This window comes from Cyprinodon variegatus, unplaced genomic scaffold (genome assembly GCF_000732505.1).
Source record: "Cyprinodon variegatus isolate N-32 unplaced genomic scaffold, C_variegatus-1.0 Scaffold1127, whole genome shotgun sequence".
NCBI lineage: Eukaryota > Metazoa > Chordata > Actinopteri > Cyprinodontiformes > Cyprinodontidae > Cyprinodon > Cyprinodon variegatus.
Window position 1 is genome coordinate 123,791 of NW_015151580.1, and position 17,793 is coordinate 141,583.

The following is a 17,793-nucleotide window of genomic DNA, read 5'->3' on the forward strand; positions in this document are numbered from 1 at the left end:
AAAAAAAACCCGGGACGCCCGGGACAGGACGTGAAATACGGATATGTCCCGGGAAATACGGACGTTTGGTCACCCTAGGTATATAGATGGAGGAAAGTTAGATGTGGTTCTGGTGAGAAGCACCCTCACCTGTAATGCCTCTGTCAGTGTCTGTTTGCGGTGCTTCATCAGGTAGGCAATACAGATGGTCGCAGAGCGGCTGCGCCCGTTCTTGCAGTAGACGACACTGTGCCCTCCACGGTTGGCCTCCTTCTGGATGGCATCGGCGCAGCGGTCAAAGTGGCTGTAGAGGTCCTCGTTGGGGTCATCATAGACAGGGATCCGCAGCTTGGTGATGCCGCTGTTGAATGGGAACGGCTGCTGCTTGGACACATTGATGCAAAGTGTCACCGCCTCCTGCTGGAGGAGCTCGTCGCTGCAGGCTGAGCGGGCGTTACTGATGAAGAGGGCGCTGGTGACTTTGCACAGCTGCAGCATCCTGGTCAGACCCTCACAGGGCTCCTTGATTAATGTCAGATCCGCAGCTATCAGCTACCTGGTCAGAATGGGAGGCATGAGTGTTACATGATGTTTGTTTATGTCTCCTGTCACCGCAAGCTTTTTAGTATGACATTTTGTGTCTGAAACAAAACAACTGGTTTCGTCAAGTTTTTGGGGGTTCAAAAAAACTTCATCTTATCCTTAAATAAAACTATTCAGCACTGCAAATTAAGGTCATTAAGGATTTTTATTTTTTATGTTTAACACTTAACTGAAGAGGAGTCAAATAAACTATGATTTGATCTGAATTCTGCCCTAGAATACACAACAACTCGGATCCCAAATTATTGACCAAATTCGGAAAAAGGTAATTGCCTTTGAAAGAGGATAAAGGATAGAGACAGAACCAAAGGTTCTTTCTGCTCCTAAAGGCTACCGGTTACCATTCATTTTTCCTGTTAGTTGAACTGCTGCTAGTTTTACTCACATGCCTGGAAGATGTCTAGTGCTACAACCACAAATGATCTTGCTCTCGAAATGGAATTGACCGATTCAGATTAGCTAGCCGAACAAATAGAAGGGGTAGAGAGTAGCCGCCTGTGGCTGCCTGTCACAACTCCAGCCCAGCACGTGGATGACGTCAATGTAAAAAAAAAACGGCGTTTCCCTTTAAGTTTCAAGTAAAGAAACAGTTGTTTTTTTTATACTACCTGGTGGTTAAGGGGGACACTAGCAATGAATGACACCTTCTTCCTGAGGCAGCAAGAAAAAGAAATAAAAAAAAACTCCACTCTCCACAGTAAAATAGAGATTGGTTAAAGAATGACCCAACTCAATGACCCCAAGGCACAGCAATACAATTAAAATTTGGCCCCAACTATGTCAGTGAGGTAAAATGTTTTTGGTTTCTGTTCTGTGAAGCTTTAAAGGAAAAGTCCGGTCAACAAGGAATAATCAATGGATCATTATCTATACCTAAAACGAATATGTTCGCAGGATTTAATGAATTTAGCGTTAATCAGTAAAAAAAATAAAAATAATCTTTTTAATCGCCATTACATTAGTCTGGGACCGGCCTTTTTTGCCCAAATATAGTAACGCCCCACTCACTGCTTTACAAGCAAAATCATTGGGAACTACTAGAAACATCTGCAATCAACAACAATTATTTAAAATTTCCAGAGGACTTCACCATTGAAATTCACCAGCGCTATAGTTAAACTGACAATGCCCACATGCATGGCAGTTGGATGTTGGAATACATCGGGTAAAAGTGAAAAAAAAGTAGTTTTTTCACTTTTCCTATTCATGATCCTCTATGGACGGGTTTTTTGTTGGATTACCAACTTGAAAAGGGAGGATTTGCCATCAAACTTCTGTCCAGAGAAAAAACATGTAACATGTAGCCAATATTTGGAAGAAGAATGTTTTCAAGATGACTTGGATAATAGCGCGTTGTGACACACACCAGATACAGCACTGGGACTTGATCAAAAGCCGATATCGCACCATGACGTCACAAACCAGTAGGAGGCAGTAGTATTCTTGTAAAGCACATTCAAATTGAACAGTATGTAATAATTAATATTTAAAGTGCCTTTAGAAGTTTGTATTCGGAATGTGACCCGACTTTTTCTTTAAAACAAACCTGGAAACTTCTGGCTCAGTGTTATGTCTGTATTCAGAAAATATTAATTTGATCAAGCATCAGGAAGTCCTGAGAGACTTCTGGTGCCTATCTCCAGCTGTCTACTGACAAGAGGCTCGGTCCACAGGTCACCACCTTTGCAGCACAACACAGAAACAAACAGGACAAACAACCATTCACACATTCCCAAGTACAATTTAGAGAAGCCAATTAACCTAAGAGTCATGTTTTTGGACTGTGTGAGGAAGCCAGAGTATCTGGAGAGAACCGACGCATGCACAAGGAGAATATGCAAACTCCATGCAGAAAGACCCCAGGCCGGGAATCGAACCTGGAACCTTCTTATTGCAAGGCAGCAGTGCTACTCACTGCTACTCGAAATGAGCACCTTGTATATATATATATATCTATATATATATATATCTATATATATATAGATATATATATATATATATTGTATAATTTCAAATAAAACTTATACAATCAGCTGTGTTAGTTTTTTTAATTGCACATTTAAAGAAAAACTTCAATGATGTAGATTTTACCTTTTTTTTTGCAGGAGTAGAATTACTTTATTGCACCTTTAAACTTAAACAGTCTACTGTTTTGCTTGTCAGCTGCTACAAACTCTGGAGATCTCCTAAAAAAATACATCTTAATCTTGTCCTTTTAAGATTCTCCTCTTGTTTCCAGCATTAGTTATTGGATAATTAAGATGCAAAACACCTGCAGGAAATCAATTTATTCAACCAAAACACGTACAGTTACAGCTGCTAAACATCCAAACCTTTGTTTCTTTTCATTGTTACAACAGTGAAGGTTATTGTCCCTTCAATTATGTTTCTGTTTATGTTTAACATTCATGGATTTTGATTTAAATCAACGACATTTTGATACAGTAGATAATGGATAATATCATAATCATTAGCTATGTGTGTAGATGTATTTTCTGATTTTGAAAGGACATATTTTTACATTGACTAAACACCCAACACACACCCCTACACACACACACACTGTTAGAACATCTCTCTGACTGACCTGCAGCTGGTCTGCAGGATCCTCCTGATTGAATCTGTGGTTGCTTTTTATCACAGGAAGCTTTTCCCTCTTTGCTCCAACAGACCAAACGCTTTGACTGATCGATGTGTTCAGCTCCTCATGACCCCCAACTGGTCGGATCAACATGACACACACACTGTCCCTGCTGCTATATTTACTGCTGCTGACAGCTGCTGCACTCAGGGTCCTAATGCTGCTCACATTCGTGGCTGAAATAAAAACACTGGTGAGCAATCTTTTCTGTCTGGACTTAGGTTTTTCAGATTTTTATGGATATTAAAGAAAGCACATATTTCAAAGGTAAAAAAGAAAAACAAAAGTTGAAAGAAAGTTGTAAATTATTATAAAATTATTATAAAAGATAAAAGCATGAAAAACAATCTGCAATTTAGTTTCTGACGCCAGAGTTTAAAGCCAACAAATCAAACAACCTTTGCTGACAAATCAAAAGCAAAAACAATTTGTTTGTGATAAATCTATTAGAAAGGGATTCCAATGACCAGGCAGATTCCAAGGTAATACCAGGACCTCTCAGGTTGGAGGATGGAGGTCAGAGGGCCAAGTGGGGTCTGCATAGAGCAGCCCTGCTTCAGTCAGCGTGTGAATGACTGAAGCCCCTCTGCTACCACTTTTTCTAAATGTATATAAAATTTGTAGTAAAATATCAGAGAACAAACATTACCTTTCTCACCTGACATCTTCTCTGTATTTACAGGTTATTTAAAGGTTAAGTGTTTTTTTTTGTTTGTTTTTTTAAGATTCATTTGATCATTTTATCCTATTAGTGACCTGAGAGGCCCAGACAGAAATTATAGTAGCCTGTTTCCATCCAGAACGCTGAGGCTACTTGATTTTTTTCTGGCCGCACAACAAATTGCCCATTGGGAACAAAGATTTATAGTTCTTTCAATACAAATCCATTTTCACAAAACCTTCCAGTCCTTTTAGTGATGGCCATCAACACATTAAGGCCAAACTCATTCTAAACTATCTGAAAGGTTGACAGAAAAAGGAAACATGTTTAGAGTGGAACTGAATCCTGCTGCGTTGTTTTACCCGACAGCAAAGAGGGCGGCATTCTGTCAGATTAGCATACCTCGTCAGCATACCCATAGTCAATACGCATGTGTAAGAGGTCAGATTTGCGTTTATCCCTTTAGATTTGTACGAAAAATAGACTTTAATCTACTTCAACGGGCATGTATCCCTTTTGTCATGTACAAAAAAAAGTAAATGTAAAGTCAGATCACCATATGCTTCAAAAAAACATAATAAAGTGAATATTTAAATAGTTTTTTTGTACATGACTAAAGGATCGCTTGTGTTGAGGTAGTTTAAAGTTTATTTTTTGTACAAAAATAAAGTGATAAACTAGAGTGATAAATGGGAATAAACTAAAGCAGGGCTCTTTAACGTTTTCCAGGCCAAGGACCCCCAAACTGATGGCGAGATGGAGAGGAGACTCCCTAATAATATATTGTATTAAACTGCATTATATCAAACTGGTCCTATAGTCACTCTATTACATATGGAGTCATGTAACAAAAGTTATTTCTCCCTGGCATTCTTATTCTGATTCCGGGTTGATGGGACAGTTGTTGTGAATGAAACGGTGCCCAGCTTGAAAGAGCTCCTGTGTGTCACTGAATGTGTGCATTCATTTCTACAGTGTGTTAAATTCATGTTAATGTGTATATAAAGACTTTTCGATTAGTGGAAAAAAATTGCAGCGGGGAATATAGAAAAGTCTAATCAACCAAAACTTTTGCGACCCCCATGCAGTACCTCCATGGACCCCCTAGGGGTCGCAGACCCCTTGTTGTAGACCTCCTTACTAAAGTAATAAATGGGAATAAACTAAAGGGATAAATGGGTATTGACTATGGGTATGCTGGTCTGACAGGGGGTGCTCATCTGACAGAACAGCGGTTGTGGAACACAAACAGTTATAAACAGGAATATCGTCAGATAGGACACAACTCACAAACAAATGGAGGAAGTGATTTTATTGGTGGTGCTGAGAGGTTGTCACACATGCAAACAGCGAAGTCCAAGCAGAGTGTTGTCAGCATTTTATTAGCAATCAGAGAAAAGTTTCAAAAGGACGAACTGAAGGACAAACTGAGCTGTTTCTGTACAAGTCCAAATATTCTACACTATGTATTATAATACAGCAGGATGACAGCAGTCACAAGAGGAGCCATGAGTCGGTTACAGCGAACAGTTCTGATCCAGAGTCATTTCCTGCACTGGATTCAGCTCATGCTGCACCGACCTTCCCTCTTTAACATCAAAGTTGCCAAATGCCAAGTTTTACATTTCTTCACTTCAAACAGGAGAGCAGTGAGCTGAATGGTGAAGCCTGTTCTCAAATTCCCTACCATAAGCCCAAAGCTCAAAGAATAAAATTTTACATCTGATTTCCAAACCTGGAAGAAGTGCACCACTGTGCTCCAAAGCTAGCTTAACCAACCGATCTTTACCTAAACCCACTGATTTTTTGTCTGAAGATGGGAGACATGGAAGATGCTGTTCATTGGCAGCTAAAGACTAATGTTCCCTGTTAAAGAGGGAATTTGAAACTTCCATTGTTTCTCATTTACAGGTGAACAATCATAGTGTTATAACATTTTTTTATGCTGGAGTTTTCTTGTGGGTAAAGAAAACATACAAAAAAATAAAATCAACATCCACACAAATCAAACCTGAGCATCGGAGAGGTTAAAATATGGAGGAAAACATGGCAAATAAAACAGGAACACAATGTTATACCAGCTTGATGAAAATAAGATGCATTCTAGTTTTATGTAAGCAGTAAAATCAATGTGAAAAAAGTCTGCTGAATATTTATAAGGGCTGAAGAGCTCAAAATCACTCTGTGCTTAACAAACAAAAACTATACTGAACTTTAGGCATTTTATGAGTTTCTGTAAAGCAGAAACGAGAAGAAAATTTGTGAGATTTCACTGAAATTGATAGTTTTCTCTATGAGACAGATTCTAGGAGCTCTTCCAGCTGCGATCCTTTGGACCTTAAGGTGTTCTGATGCTAAAGCAGCTCCAGCAGGTTGAAAACCCAGAGCTCAGGTTGCGCCTGAGAAAAGGTTTATTCTGTTCGGTTCTGGCTTGTTCGACTCTGTTACCAAACCAGTTCTTAAAGTGACCAAGATGTTCAGACCAAAACACTGTGATCTGAACCATTAAATGTGAGAACAAAAACTCAGTTTCACATAGAAAACAAAACAGATTAAAGGTTCCCAAAAATATCACTGACATTTTGTTAATGTCCCTCCATGCAACATACTGATTGGTTTACCCATTAATCTGACAGTAAAATTCAGCTTTGTATTTTTTTTTTTTTTTTTTGGTAATTAGGTTAAAATGATGGTAAATTATAGCATAAATCTGAAAAGCTTTAATCTAATTTCTTTCTTTGGCTGCTGTTTAAACTGGAAGTGAAGCAGAACTTTACATGAATGTCAAGATAGGATGTGAGATGCAGCTCTACTCACGACCTGCAGCAGCAGCTTTAAGAGCCCAGAAAACAAACTTATGTTCATATTTAACAAGAGTCTTAAAAATGAGACAAAGCAAAAAAACTATAAAACTTTTACAAAAATCCACAAAAGTAACCAAAAATCATGTCCTATTAAGAAGCGTCTATTTAACATCTTGCTTGTACCTAAGATTTAATTCATTTGACATAAATTTAATTTATAAAATATCTTCCAGTAATAAAAAGTTGCATTTAGGTATTTTATCCACAAGGGGGGGGTATTTATTTTCCCAGAGCTTAGCTGCCCCTCATCTTAAATGGTAAACAAATTTCTGTTTGGCAGATTTCTTATTTTGGCAACTGGGGGTGTGGCCCTCAAACAATAGAGTCATTTTAGATGTAAAGGATTAATTACAAAATACTAAAATCTGTTTTATGGGCTTTTAGGAATTTAGAAAAAAAACTGTCAGGTTGCAAGCTGCAGCTTCATATTAGTGTAAACAGACACATCTTCAGGTCAAGAGGTGCCATCACTGTCCTAAGAACTACAGTCTGCTTCCTGATCCGCATCACCTTCATCAGACAAACTGAGCCCACCTCGTCTGTTTGAGGCCGTTCAGAAAATGTTACTCACTGCAATCTTTGGTAACTCACTGTTAGGATGTTTTAGTTTTATAAAACATTCAACAGACAAGTGATGAATTAAAGGAAAGGCATAAAAAACATCCTCTGCATCCTGCAGGCATGCTCAGACGTGGATCCACCTCTTAACTTATAGTTTAAGACTGATAACGTTCATCACTCTCAGTTCACCGCGGAAAAAAACGTGGAAATGTGGATGGAATAAAGTCTGCTTCTCCACACAGAAACATTTCCTTTTAAGATTTAGTTTTGTTGGCCCAAAACTTTCTGTTAAGCATAGTGCAAACCTCAAGTCAGAACTGAGTGTTAGTGCTAAGAAAAGTTGGATTTTTCAAGTTTCTAGGGAGGAAAATTACAACAATGTCACTAAATAATAGAATTTCACTTTGAAAAGTCAGAGCTTGACAGATTACCCTGACAGTCAGTATCCAATATGGCTTCTTCTTTTATCGATTTATTTTTCTGATATAAAATATGTGGCACTGTATAATATCTGTATGTGAACATGTGCCTTTAGTGTTTGAGAGCATAAAAATGTAGAGAACCATATTGTTATCGCTTTGTATTGCTAACTGCAGCACAGATAAATCAAATGTGGAGCAGTTTTACAGAAACATTCTGGATCAGACTTCAATTTCCTGGTTTACTATAATTAGTCACTCGCCTGCATCTCTGACTGTCTGCTCAGAGCTGATGTCAGGTTCAGCAGAAATCTAAAGCTCACTTTGAGGTCCGAGCTCACTAAACCTCTGTAGTTACTGCGTCCTGCCTGTAGGCGGCACAGCTTGATGGTTTTACATGGCAGAAACACAACTCCGTAAATGATTAAAACAGACCAAGTATTAATTTTCCAGACAGATGGTGGGGTGGGGAGAAAATTTCAGTGAAGGCTGTAGATGTGTATAGAGGCAGGTGCATTTGTCAGATAATGAACATGAATGGAAGCGAATATGCAGGGCATACATTTGGTGCAGGTCTGCAGAGATTAATCCTTCCTGTATAAACAGGAAGTGACCTGCTCTATGATCTGACCTATCTCTCTCCTCTATTATCTGTGCACGTTTAAAGCAGGAAGATTCGGAGTCTGCACGTGAGGCTAAGAAGGCTGAAGATACAATCCTGCCGCCGGACTTGGATATACTGCAAGCCTGTCTTCTACGATACATCATCAACTGAAGGGGAAAACTCTCGCTGAAGGAGCAAATAAATCCCTTTTAATTATGGATTTATTTCCTGCATCTGAGATGAACGTCACCAGAGGGAACATACAATTAGGGCTGCGACAGAATCACGATGTATCGCAGAGGGATCGTCCCGATATATCACTGCCTCCACTGTTGCTCCGGCAGCAGGGTGCTCAGCTCGCTCTTCAGTCATGCAGTAAAGACAATGCAACGGTATGAAGACCTAAGCTTTGGGGTCCGACCTGAGGCACTAAGACCCACAGATGGCGGTCAGGCGGGGTGGAAGCGGTGCTGCAGCTCAGGGCCAATCAGGAGTGGTCCATGGGTTCGCTGGAAGTGCTCTGTCCAGCGTCCTGGCTCTCCATCTCCTCTGGTTCCTCCACCTTGTCTTCCAGTTTGCCCGCTGCAGCGGTGGGTTGGTGAGCCGCAGTGGAGGGCAGCTGACCAGCGCCACTGTTGGTCCCACCAGTTTGCTCCTGACTGGCTCCGCCCACAGCGGCACTTTGCTGCTCCTTCAGATGCCGCTCCATTGAGGCCTGGATTGAGGAGACCATTTCCTGCAGCTTCCGGCGCTGCTGCTCCATCAGGCTGGGGTCAAGGGCGCGGCCGTCCTTGGTGGTGACGAAGCCAGGGGCCATGCGCACCAGCTCTCTGGTGGCGTCCTCAGGAATGTCCGACAGGTCCGGGGGTCCTCTGGAAACACTGGCACTCAGGTCTACGCCACTACTGTGCTGCCGTGTGATTGGCCGATGCTCTGGAGGGGAGGAGCCCCCGGCGCTCCCCAGAGAGTGACCTTTACCCTGGAAGGCGGTGACGCTCTGAAGCTGTTCCTTCTTCCGTACGACTCCTCCGCTCCCCAGCCGCAGGATACTGTGGGACGGACTCCCCTCTCTGCTGCCTCTAGAGACCGCCTCAGAGCGCAGCTGCGCCACGGCCTCCCTCACGAGCTCCTCCACATCGGGGCCGACAGGAAAGTGACCAGCGGCATCCACGCAGAGCTCCAGACGCTCCTCTGCGGCGTTAAAAACAAATGTTTTCCCCGTCAGGTGAGGCAACGTGCAGTGCTTCCCGTCCATCAACCCTGAAACAGACGCACATCCAAACTGCTCAGGAGCAACAGAGACCATAATCATTTTTCAAAATTATTATTTTTTTATTTTATTTTATTCATATAACGGATTAAATGTTTAATTTTTAATGCACTTAAGAATTCAAAGCAGTTTCTAACATCTAATATGACTTTACGGTTCTGCTCTAAAGGTCCTTCAGGGCTGTTTTCTTATGCCAAATCTTAGATGTTTAGATCGTCTATGCTAACTTTACAGTCATCACAACAACAGAATCCTCCATGAATGTAACCAAGCCTTAAAATGAAGCAATGGCATTCATGGTTCTCTTATTTTGCATATAACATCTAGATCGTTCTGGAGCTCACTTGCTGTCCTTGCTTTCTTGCTCTTAACTGATGGCTGTGCTTGTTTATAAATTCAGCTCTCATAAAGAGTACACTTAAAGAGTCCCCCAAAATGATCTGGTGTAAGGCTTCAATTCAACTCTGAAAACTTGTTTTTGACTCCCCCTCCCACTAAAGCAGGTTTTCTCCTTCCAAGATCGTTGCTGTGTGAATGTGACAAACTTCCTGTTGACAAAGTTTCTTGTTTGCAATATTTTCCACTTGCTTAACTTAATACAAACGTTTGAACATTTTCATCAAAAGCATCAACATAACACATCCCCTCTCATAATGACAGATGGAGGCTGTGAGCATGCTCAGTATAAGAACTTGGTTCTAATGCTTGAACCCTTTTTTCATCTTATTTGTTTAAAGCCCCCTGATAGATCTGACTAAAACCTTTTTAATTACCCCCTTTCAGAGACATACAGGTGGGCTCATTCGTCTGGTTCAATTTGCCTGTTTTCTAAGCCAAAACAAAGCTTTTTATTGGTCCACTCTATAAAGCCTCAAACTCAATGCTATTTCTGAAACTTTGAATTGAAAAAGCTTCCTGGATAGGAAGAGAAACATCTTCAAACTTGGAAACAAAGTCCAGTGAATTGACTATGACCTGGAGGACTGAAAATCTTCACCAGAATCAGACTAAAACATTCGTCAAGTAAAATGAACAAACAGGTTTTCATTTTGGGGGGTTCGGCAACATCTGAAGCAAAACAACTGAAGCAGAATTCAAACAAATTCAAGCAGAAAACGAACTTACCCATGTCTTTCTTGACAATATTGTAGAAGACGCCGCCCTGCTGGAATAGGTGTGGGAGCTTCTTTGCATACGACCAAACGTCCTCACCTGGAAGAAGGAAGAGTTCAACAGTTAGCGTGGAGCTTAAAGACACACTGAGACCTGAAACCCAACCCAAACGTTCAGACACGTCTTCTGGGGACACTTTAACTAGGATTATTTTAATTGAAGCTCAAACTGAGCCTGGTTCTGTTTCTATTGGAGGTTTCTTCAAGCTGAATGACTGGGACCCCTCCCGACTTGCTTGCTGAGGACTAATACCTGCTGCACAGCCAGTGAAGTCTGGATAAACCTCTGTGAGTCTGAGAACACAGCCTGCTTAGAAAAAAGTGAGTTCAAGCAGAACCTTGAAGCCACACGTGACCATTTATTTCAAAAAGGCTTTACTGTACGGTGAACAGCGGGAATTATGTGAAGTTTATATGACTAAATCTAACGGGGTGAAATTGGACCATTTTGTGTCGCCGTACAGTTCAGCCATAAGTATTCACATCCCAGGCAGAACTAAGATTTAAAGCCATCTTTAAATTTTACTAGAAATATTTTCCTAGAATCATTCAGAGAAATACATTTGTTATTTAAAAGGAAAATAACGTTAAATCCTAATCTGATGGGGGTGTGAACACCTGATCCCAAATTTAATTCAGTTTTTTTCCATGCATCCCATTTCATTTACAGTGTACCAGTACTGCACTTTTGATGATTAGCCTATTTTTACATGGTTTTAAATCTTCCTTTCATTTTTACAAAACGCTATAAATTGGGGCTGTGAAATATGGCTAAAATATGCATTAGGGTATGAAAATGTATAAGCAGTCGATATCAAAAATTTTTGATAAGGGTTTTGTTTATCTATTTATGAGAAGTGTTGAGCTATCTCTATAGTTATGGCCCTATATAAATAAACCGAATTGAATTGAATGGAATAGCAAATCCTTGAAATGTCACATGACAGAGCAGAACCCTCTGTATGAGTGCATAAAGATGCATGTTTACGTCAAAAACTTGAAAAAGCTCGACAAACTTTTTCTCACTTTAAAGAATGTTCGTCCCAAGATAGCAAAACGTGTTACTGCAGCTTAAGATTTCCAGGGTATGTTGCGTGACTAAAAACTTTAAATCAATTTGACTGGATGATCTGGTGAACTGTAAAGTGTCTTGAGATGACATGTGTAGTAAATTGGTACTATATTAATAAAGATAATGGAATTGAATAAGTGCCAGGGGAAAAACCCTGGGTTTAAGCTACCGTATAATCATGTTTAAACATTTAACCTCTAGAAATCAGACAGCATGCAGGGGACACTTTCCCCTGCCTACATGCCCCAGAATGCAATGTGGTTCTGGATCAGAGTTCTGGACATTATTTTAAATTTTTTCTATAGATATTGATTTATTGCCCATCTCTACTATTCAAATATATGCAATTTTATCTATATATATGTTCCTTATAATTATTATTCAACAACCTGAATTGTTTCTGAATCTGAAAGTATGATTTGTATAAAATTAATTGGATATCATGAAAGTAGAAATGGATTGAATCTATACATTCAATTAGTGCCTTAAGAAGATGGGGTTTTTTTTGTAAATTTGGAATTATGAATATAAATGTGACAATTAAAGCCAAAACCAAACAAATCAAGTTCATGACTAATTGTATTTAATTCAGTTGATTTCAGCAGCTGAGTGCCTGGGCTGGTTTAAAGCTGCTGTCCTGATGCTGCTTCTTTTGACAAACATCCGGTCATTTATATGTAGGCTATGTGAAGGACATTTGAGCTGGGAGAGGGAATCTTCTGCAGAAACGCTTCTTCAAAAAGTCTGACTAAATGTGAACTTATGAACATTTTGTTTCCTTTCGAATCAACCAGTCCTCTGGAATATTAAGATGCCAAACAACTGACTTAATCAGCTGAAATCTAGTTTTTGGAATTCCAGCATGGCAGATGTTTGTACCATGTACCAAATGAGTATTGACTAATTTATCTAAAACATTTAACTAATCAGAGGAGCAGATGTGATCCAGCCATGTTTTACTCATTTGTTGCAGGTGTGAGCAGAGTCAGGACAATCAGCAGGACCTTTTTAACCTCCCGGTCTGGACTTGAACTGGGTAACGATTACATTGGAGGTGTAATAGCTGAGGTTTAGTGGATGTGCCGACAATCAGCAGTTTTAAGGCGTTCCCTCGTCAGACAGAGGCAGAAGGATTATTGACAGGAAGTGCAGCATCAGGCGCTGCACAGAGCTCAGAGATTATAACCTTCCTGAAAATCAACTGTCCTGTTTTTAATCGGACAGCCCCGGTGCCCTTGGACCTTTTGGGCAGGTAACAGAGGGAGGGGACAAGATGGCTGAGTCAGCACATTCACCAAACCATGTGGTGCTTCTGGTTCCATTCAGTGGATTGGGAGTCTGACAGCTAAGTCAGCTGCTAGTTTGATGGAAACCTGTGTGCAGGGGGCAACCAAGCAGAAGCCAGTGTGTGTGTGTGTGTGTGTGTGTGTGTGTGTGTGTGTGTGTGTGTGTGTGTGTGTGTGTGTGTGTGTGTGTGTAGCTGCACATCTGTACTACAGAGCAAAGTACGCAGCTGATCTCAAAGGATGAACACTGCAGCTTAAGTTCATCATCTACTGTTACATGTGGCATGACTGAACGATGGAGAGAAACAGGCGTAAAGAGGAAGAGTCTGCAACCAGAAAAGACTGAATTTCTGATATTTTAGTGTTAATTTGATAAAAGGTTAACATCTGAGAAACAGAGTAGAAATATAACATAAACCCCAACATTTAGGCCGGTTTTAGGACTTCGACCAGGTCTAAACGGGCTTAATAATAACACTTTTTTTTTAGATGTGACAGAATAATAATTATTACTATAATTATAATAATAAAAACTTTTAGATGTGAGACGGAATAATAATACAATAACAATAATATTGATCATTTTCAGATGTGTACTACAGCCCCCCTCTCCCTCACTTCACACTGCCGATCAGCTGGCTGAACATTTCTTCTTCTATGAATGATCTATCAGGATTGAGGACATTTTTCCTTTCCTTTCTTTACTTCTGTAGTTTTCCAGACTTCTTGTATCCTTCTACCTTATAAAATAAAAAATCTTATAAATCAGTCTTAAAAACTGTTTAGGAAAGTAAATTTCCACTAAAATTGAGCAATGTATTTGTACCTACCTCATACAGCTCCCTTTATTGAAGCTGTATGATGATTTCTATAAATGATCTTAAAAGTTTGCCAACCGCAGCTATAAACCAAAACTATTTCTGTCTTGCAGGAAGTAGAATATTCTCACGCTCCTAAAATAATGGCCTACGTCATTTCAGTAAACATTTTTTAAAAAGTCACACTTCATATAGGCCAGTATTAAAGCAAGGCTTTGCTTTTTGATGAGATGATTTAAGAAAGAATATAATCTTTGGCTAAAAATGAAGGTTGCAATGTTAAAATCCCAACCAGCTAAGATTCTGTGACACGGTGAAACATCCAATCGGATGAAGGATATTTCAGTTTAAAGCAACCAACGTGTCACATTTCTAAACTTACCCATCAAGGTTGCTAGGAGACAGAGGGAGGACATCTCCAGGTCTATGCTCTCCTGGATTTCCCGGTTGCTCATCCTGCTGGACGTCACAGCGTCATTGGTTTTCACCGAGTGCAGGCCGGAGTGTGAGCTGGACGCCCTGGTTATGGAGGCCCCCTGGCCCCTGTCGTCGGGGGCCCTCAGTATTTCCACCGTGACCCGGTCCCCATGCTGCAGGGACACTGGCTCATTCTCATCGCCATCCTTTGGTGGAAGCAGCTCTTTAGGGGGAAAACCATAGCGAATGCACTGCTGCACTGGCGGAACGTCCAGCTGGTTGGAGATGCTCCTCTGCAGGTCTGAGAAGGTGGTGTGGGCCGGCAGGGTGAGCATAGCCTGCCTGCCGTCGCTGGTGGTCACTCGGATCTTCTTCTCCTTGTTGGAGGAGGAGGAAGGGGAGGAGGTTTTAGTGGGGGTGGCGGGAGCTGAGGAGGAGGAAGTTTCTGGAGAGCCGCCGGGGGAAGTTGACCGGCCTTGTCCTTTCTGCTCGTTTTTCAGTTTGTCAGTCCGTCTCTTCTGAGTGACGAAGGCCTGCTCACTGATGCTCTGCTGGATGTTGCGCTCTGCCCGGCTCATTGTTAGCTCCTCCTTGTGGAGCGTCTTGGCTTTCTGACCAGTCAGGATGATCTTTGTGGGCAGCTGCGGGTCCGCCGCAGGCTGAGTCTCCACGTCGTCAAGACGCTGGGCGTGGGCCCCGTCGATAGAAACCGGGTTGTACTCGTCAGGGTTCTTCTTGGCCGTGTGGTGCAGGATGGTGTTGACCACCTTCTGCACTAGGATCTCGCTGCCGAACTCTCCCGGAAAGTGCTTGGTGACCAGCTTCATGGCGACGTCGTAGACGTTACTGTTTAGTGTCGGGTCCATCTCATACTGGAACCAGTACACCGTCTCACGCACCACCCGACCCCCCCACTCCAAAGTGATGGGGAACGCTTCAGGCAGGTTGTCGTATTCCTTCCCCTCCCAGTAATGCTTAAAGCCACAGCCACACTTCCCACCCTGGGACCGGGTGTTGGTTCTGTCCCCGTCCAGGTATACCACCGACCCATTGCCGCGGATGTGCCGCACCGATGTCCCGTGACACCAGTTGCAAGTGTTCAGGGAACTCAGTTTGTAGTCGGGGACCAGGACGTCCCTCTGGGGGTCGTAGGAGCAGACCACGTTGCTGAGGGGGAAGCTGTAGTTCTTGTCCGGCCGCAGCTGTCCATGTGTGGATTTAGCCAAGTTGTAGAGCTTCCCTCCAGGAAGCAGCCACTCAGACGGGACGTGGAGCTCAGAGAGAGCGCCACAGATCAGACAGCGGTGCAGACGGTTCTCCATCACAGATTTCTTGGCCGCTTCCGTCACCTCCTCGGGTTGGACGCCGATCACTCCAGTGCGCCTGTATACGTACTGGTGTACGTCAGCAACTAATGAAGGGTGGATGCTGTGCTTCTCCATGAACACCTCCTCCATGGCGTTCACCAGCCTCATCAGGTATTTATCCTGCAGGCTGCGGTCGCCCCCGATCACACAGCTCCCGTCCGGCTCCAGCTTGATGTACTTCCTGATGAGCTCCTGAGGGACGCCCCAGGCTTTGGGCAGCATGCGAGGTGGCAGCTTGGGGAGGACGGTGTTCTTGATTCCCACCAGAGGAACATAGTGGTTTCTGCCTGAGCTGCTCCAGGCGATGCAGATGGGTTTGTTTAGCTTCCCGTCTTTCCCTTTGCACTGCTCCTCGGGTACAAGCCCAGGTAAGAAGGTGGCTGAATAGTCTCCAGAGCTCCTCATCCCGCTCATGGAATCCAGCAGGACGATCGGCCGGTGGAGGACGTTGGCCAGGCCAAATATGTGGATGTTTCGCAGTCCCAGGGGGACTCCTTCAGGAGGGATGAACAGGGGGTCGCACTCGTTGATGATGTCCTCCCACTCTGCAGCATCGATGAAGTCCTGGAAAAGGTTCTTGTAGCGGTCCAGGTTCTGCTTGAAGTTCTGCTTAAGGTTTTCTCTCAGCGCATGCCAGAAAAGCTCCCTTCCCACCAGTGCTCTGGAAACGGCGTGGACCAGACAGTGTCCATCTCCGTCCACGTGAACCGGAATAAGACACTCTCTGTTTCCATTGGCCTTCTTGATCTCCTCCAGGGTGTCATGGAGGTAGATCAGGCTCCCTGAGCGGTCTTTGCCATAACCCATGGTGCCTACATGGTCCGGCTCTATCAGGAAGGCACGGTCCCCCAGCAGAGAGCAGTCAAAGATCTCCCCTTGGTTCATGTCATTCAGCAGTTTGGCCTTACCGGTCTGTTTGTCCATGCCGTAGCGGGTCAGCACCGGGGACAGCAGCTTGCAGTGGTAGTTGGAAAGCCCCATCACCTTCACCAGCTCGGTTCCCTTCTTCGGGGCCCCGGTGACGCCGAGCAGGGCGTTTCTGAGCAGGTTGTGGAGCACCACGTCCGGGTCGGTGACCTCCTCCACGTTCAGCAGGCCGCTCTGATCGTGCCGCTGGCCGCATTCCGTACACTCGATGCTGATGGAGCCATGAGCGGGGAAGAAGAGCCGCGCCTGGCATTTTGGATCCGGGCAGGTACCGCACAGAATGCGCTTGTCTTTCTTCTTGGAGCCCTGCAGCAACGACATTTTGGAAAAAATGAGCTAAAAATATCTCCAAGCTTCACATAACCATGATAAAAGGCCCTACGGTAGGCTGTCAGATCAGCTCCGGCCGCTATAAGAACTGTTTTGCCAGAATAACACAAGAACAACACGGAAGCGGTTGGCTTTCCTTTAGCAACTGGCCGTTGCTAAACGTTCATACGTAAGCACGTAGAGATTCTGGGACTTGTAGTCCTAATGAACAACACTCACCGAAATTCAAACAGCCGTTTTATCTTTTAATAAACCAATTTTGTTTTGAAACAGTACAATATTGAATGAAGCAAGACAATTACACCTTTAATTAAAATATAATCAGAATACACAGTAAACATTTCCAAATAGTTTTTTGGGTTGAAACAATTTCCCAGAATGCACCGAGGTCTGTTGTCGTTTGGTTGTATAAGGAAGTGGATTTAGGCAGACTACTTGCAATTTACCCTTAAAAACAATATTATTACCACTTTTTAGAAATGCGACATATTTACACTAGCTACTGTAGCTGTCATGTGTATTTTTTACCTCTCTCAAAGTTTATTATAGAAAATAACAGTTTCTTGGTTAGCTTTATCGTTATTCTGCTGAACTTCCTTTTAATATCTTTGAATGTTATTGTTTGTGTGGCGATAATTTAATTTAGACAGCACTAAAACTCACACAAAAATATTTGGATTTATATTTGGATTACATCTTATCCTGCAAGATTAAGTTATTTTGATCATATTTTAAAAGTCAGGAAATTTTACTAACTGAAATCATGTTTTTATCCACACCTTTAAAACATTTTCTTCTTTGC

General features: G+C 42.4%; 2 protein-coding genes across 4 annotated transcripts in view; both read right to left on the reverse strand.

Moving 5' to 3' along the window:
• The window catches only part of dusp28 (dual specificity phosphatase 28), a 30,015-nt gene extending 26,717 nt beyond the window's left edge, over window positions 1–3,298 (reverse strand). For 2 of the 3 annotated variants that reach the window (XR_001482088.1, XM_015400638.1), the window contains exons 1-2: window positions 3,170–3,298; window positions 130–535 (exon numbers count right to left, since the gene is read on the reverse strand). Coding sequence is in view for 2 of the 3 variants with exons in the window: in XM_015400638.1 (XP_015256124.1) it covers window positions 130–477 (348 nt within the window). In the remaining variant the exon portion in view is untranslated. The remainder of the gene's footprint in view (window positions 1–129; window positions 536–3,169) is intronic. The other variant, XM_015400639.1, reaches the window with a different exon arrangement.
• Window positions 3,299–7,768: 4,470 nt separating this feature from the next.
• Window positions 7,769–17,118, reverse strand: vcpip1 (valosin containing protein (p97)/p47 complex interacting protein 1). Its single transcript, XM_015400635.1, has 3 exons — window positions 14,333–17,118; window positions 10,728–10,814; window positions 7,769–9,592 (listed from the first exon to the last, which is right to left on the reverse strand). Exons 1-3 carry the CDS (start codon window positions 16,980–16,982, stop codon window positions 8,820–8,822), a joined length of 3,510 nt encoding a protein of 1,169 aa, XP_015256121.1. The 5' UTR covers window positions 16,983–17,118; the 3' UTR covers window positions 7,769–8,819.
• Between the last annotated feature and the right edge of the window lie 675 nt (window positions 17,119–17,793).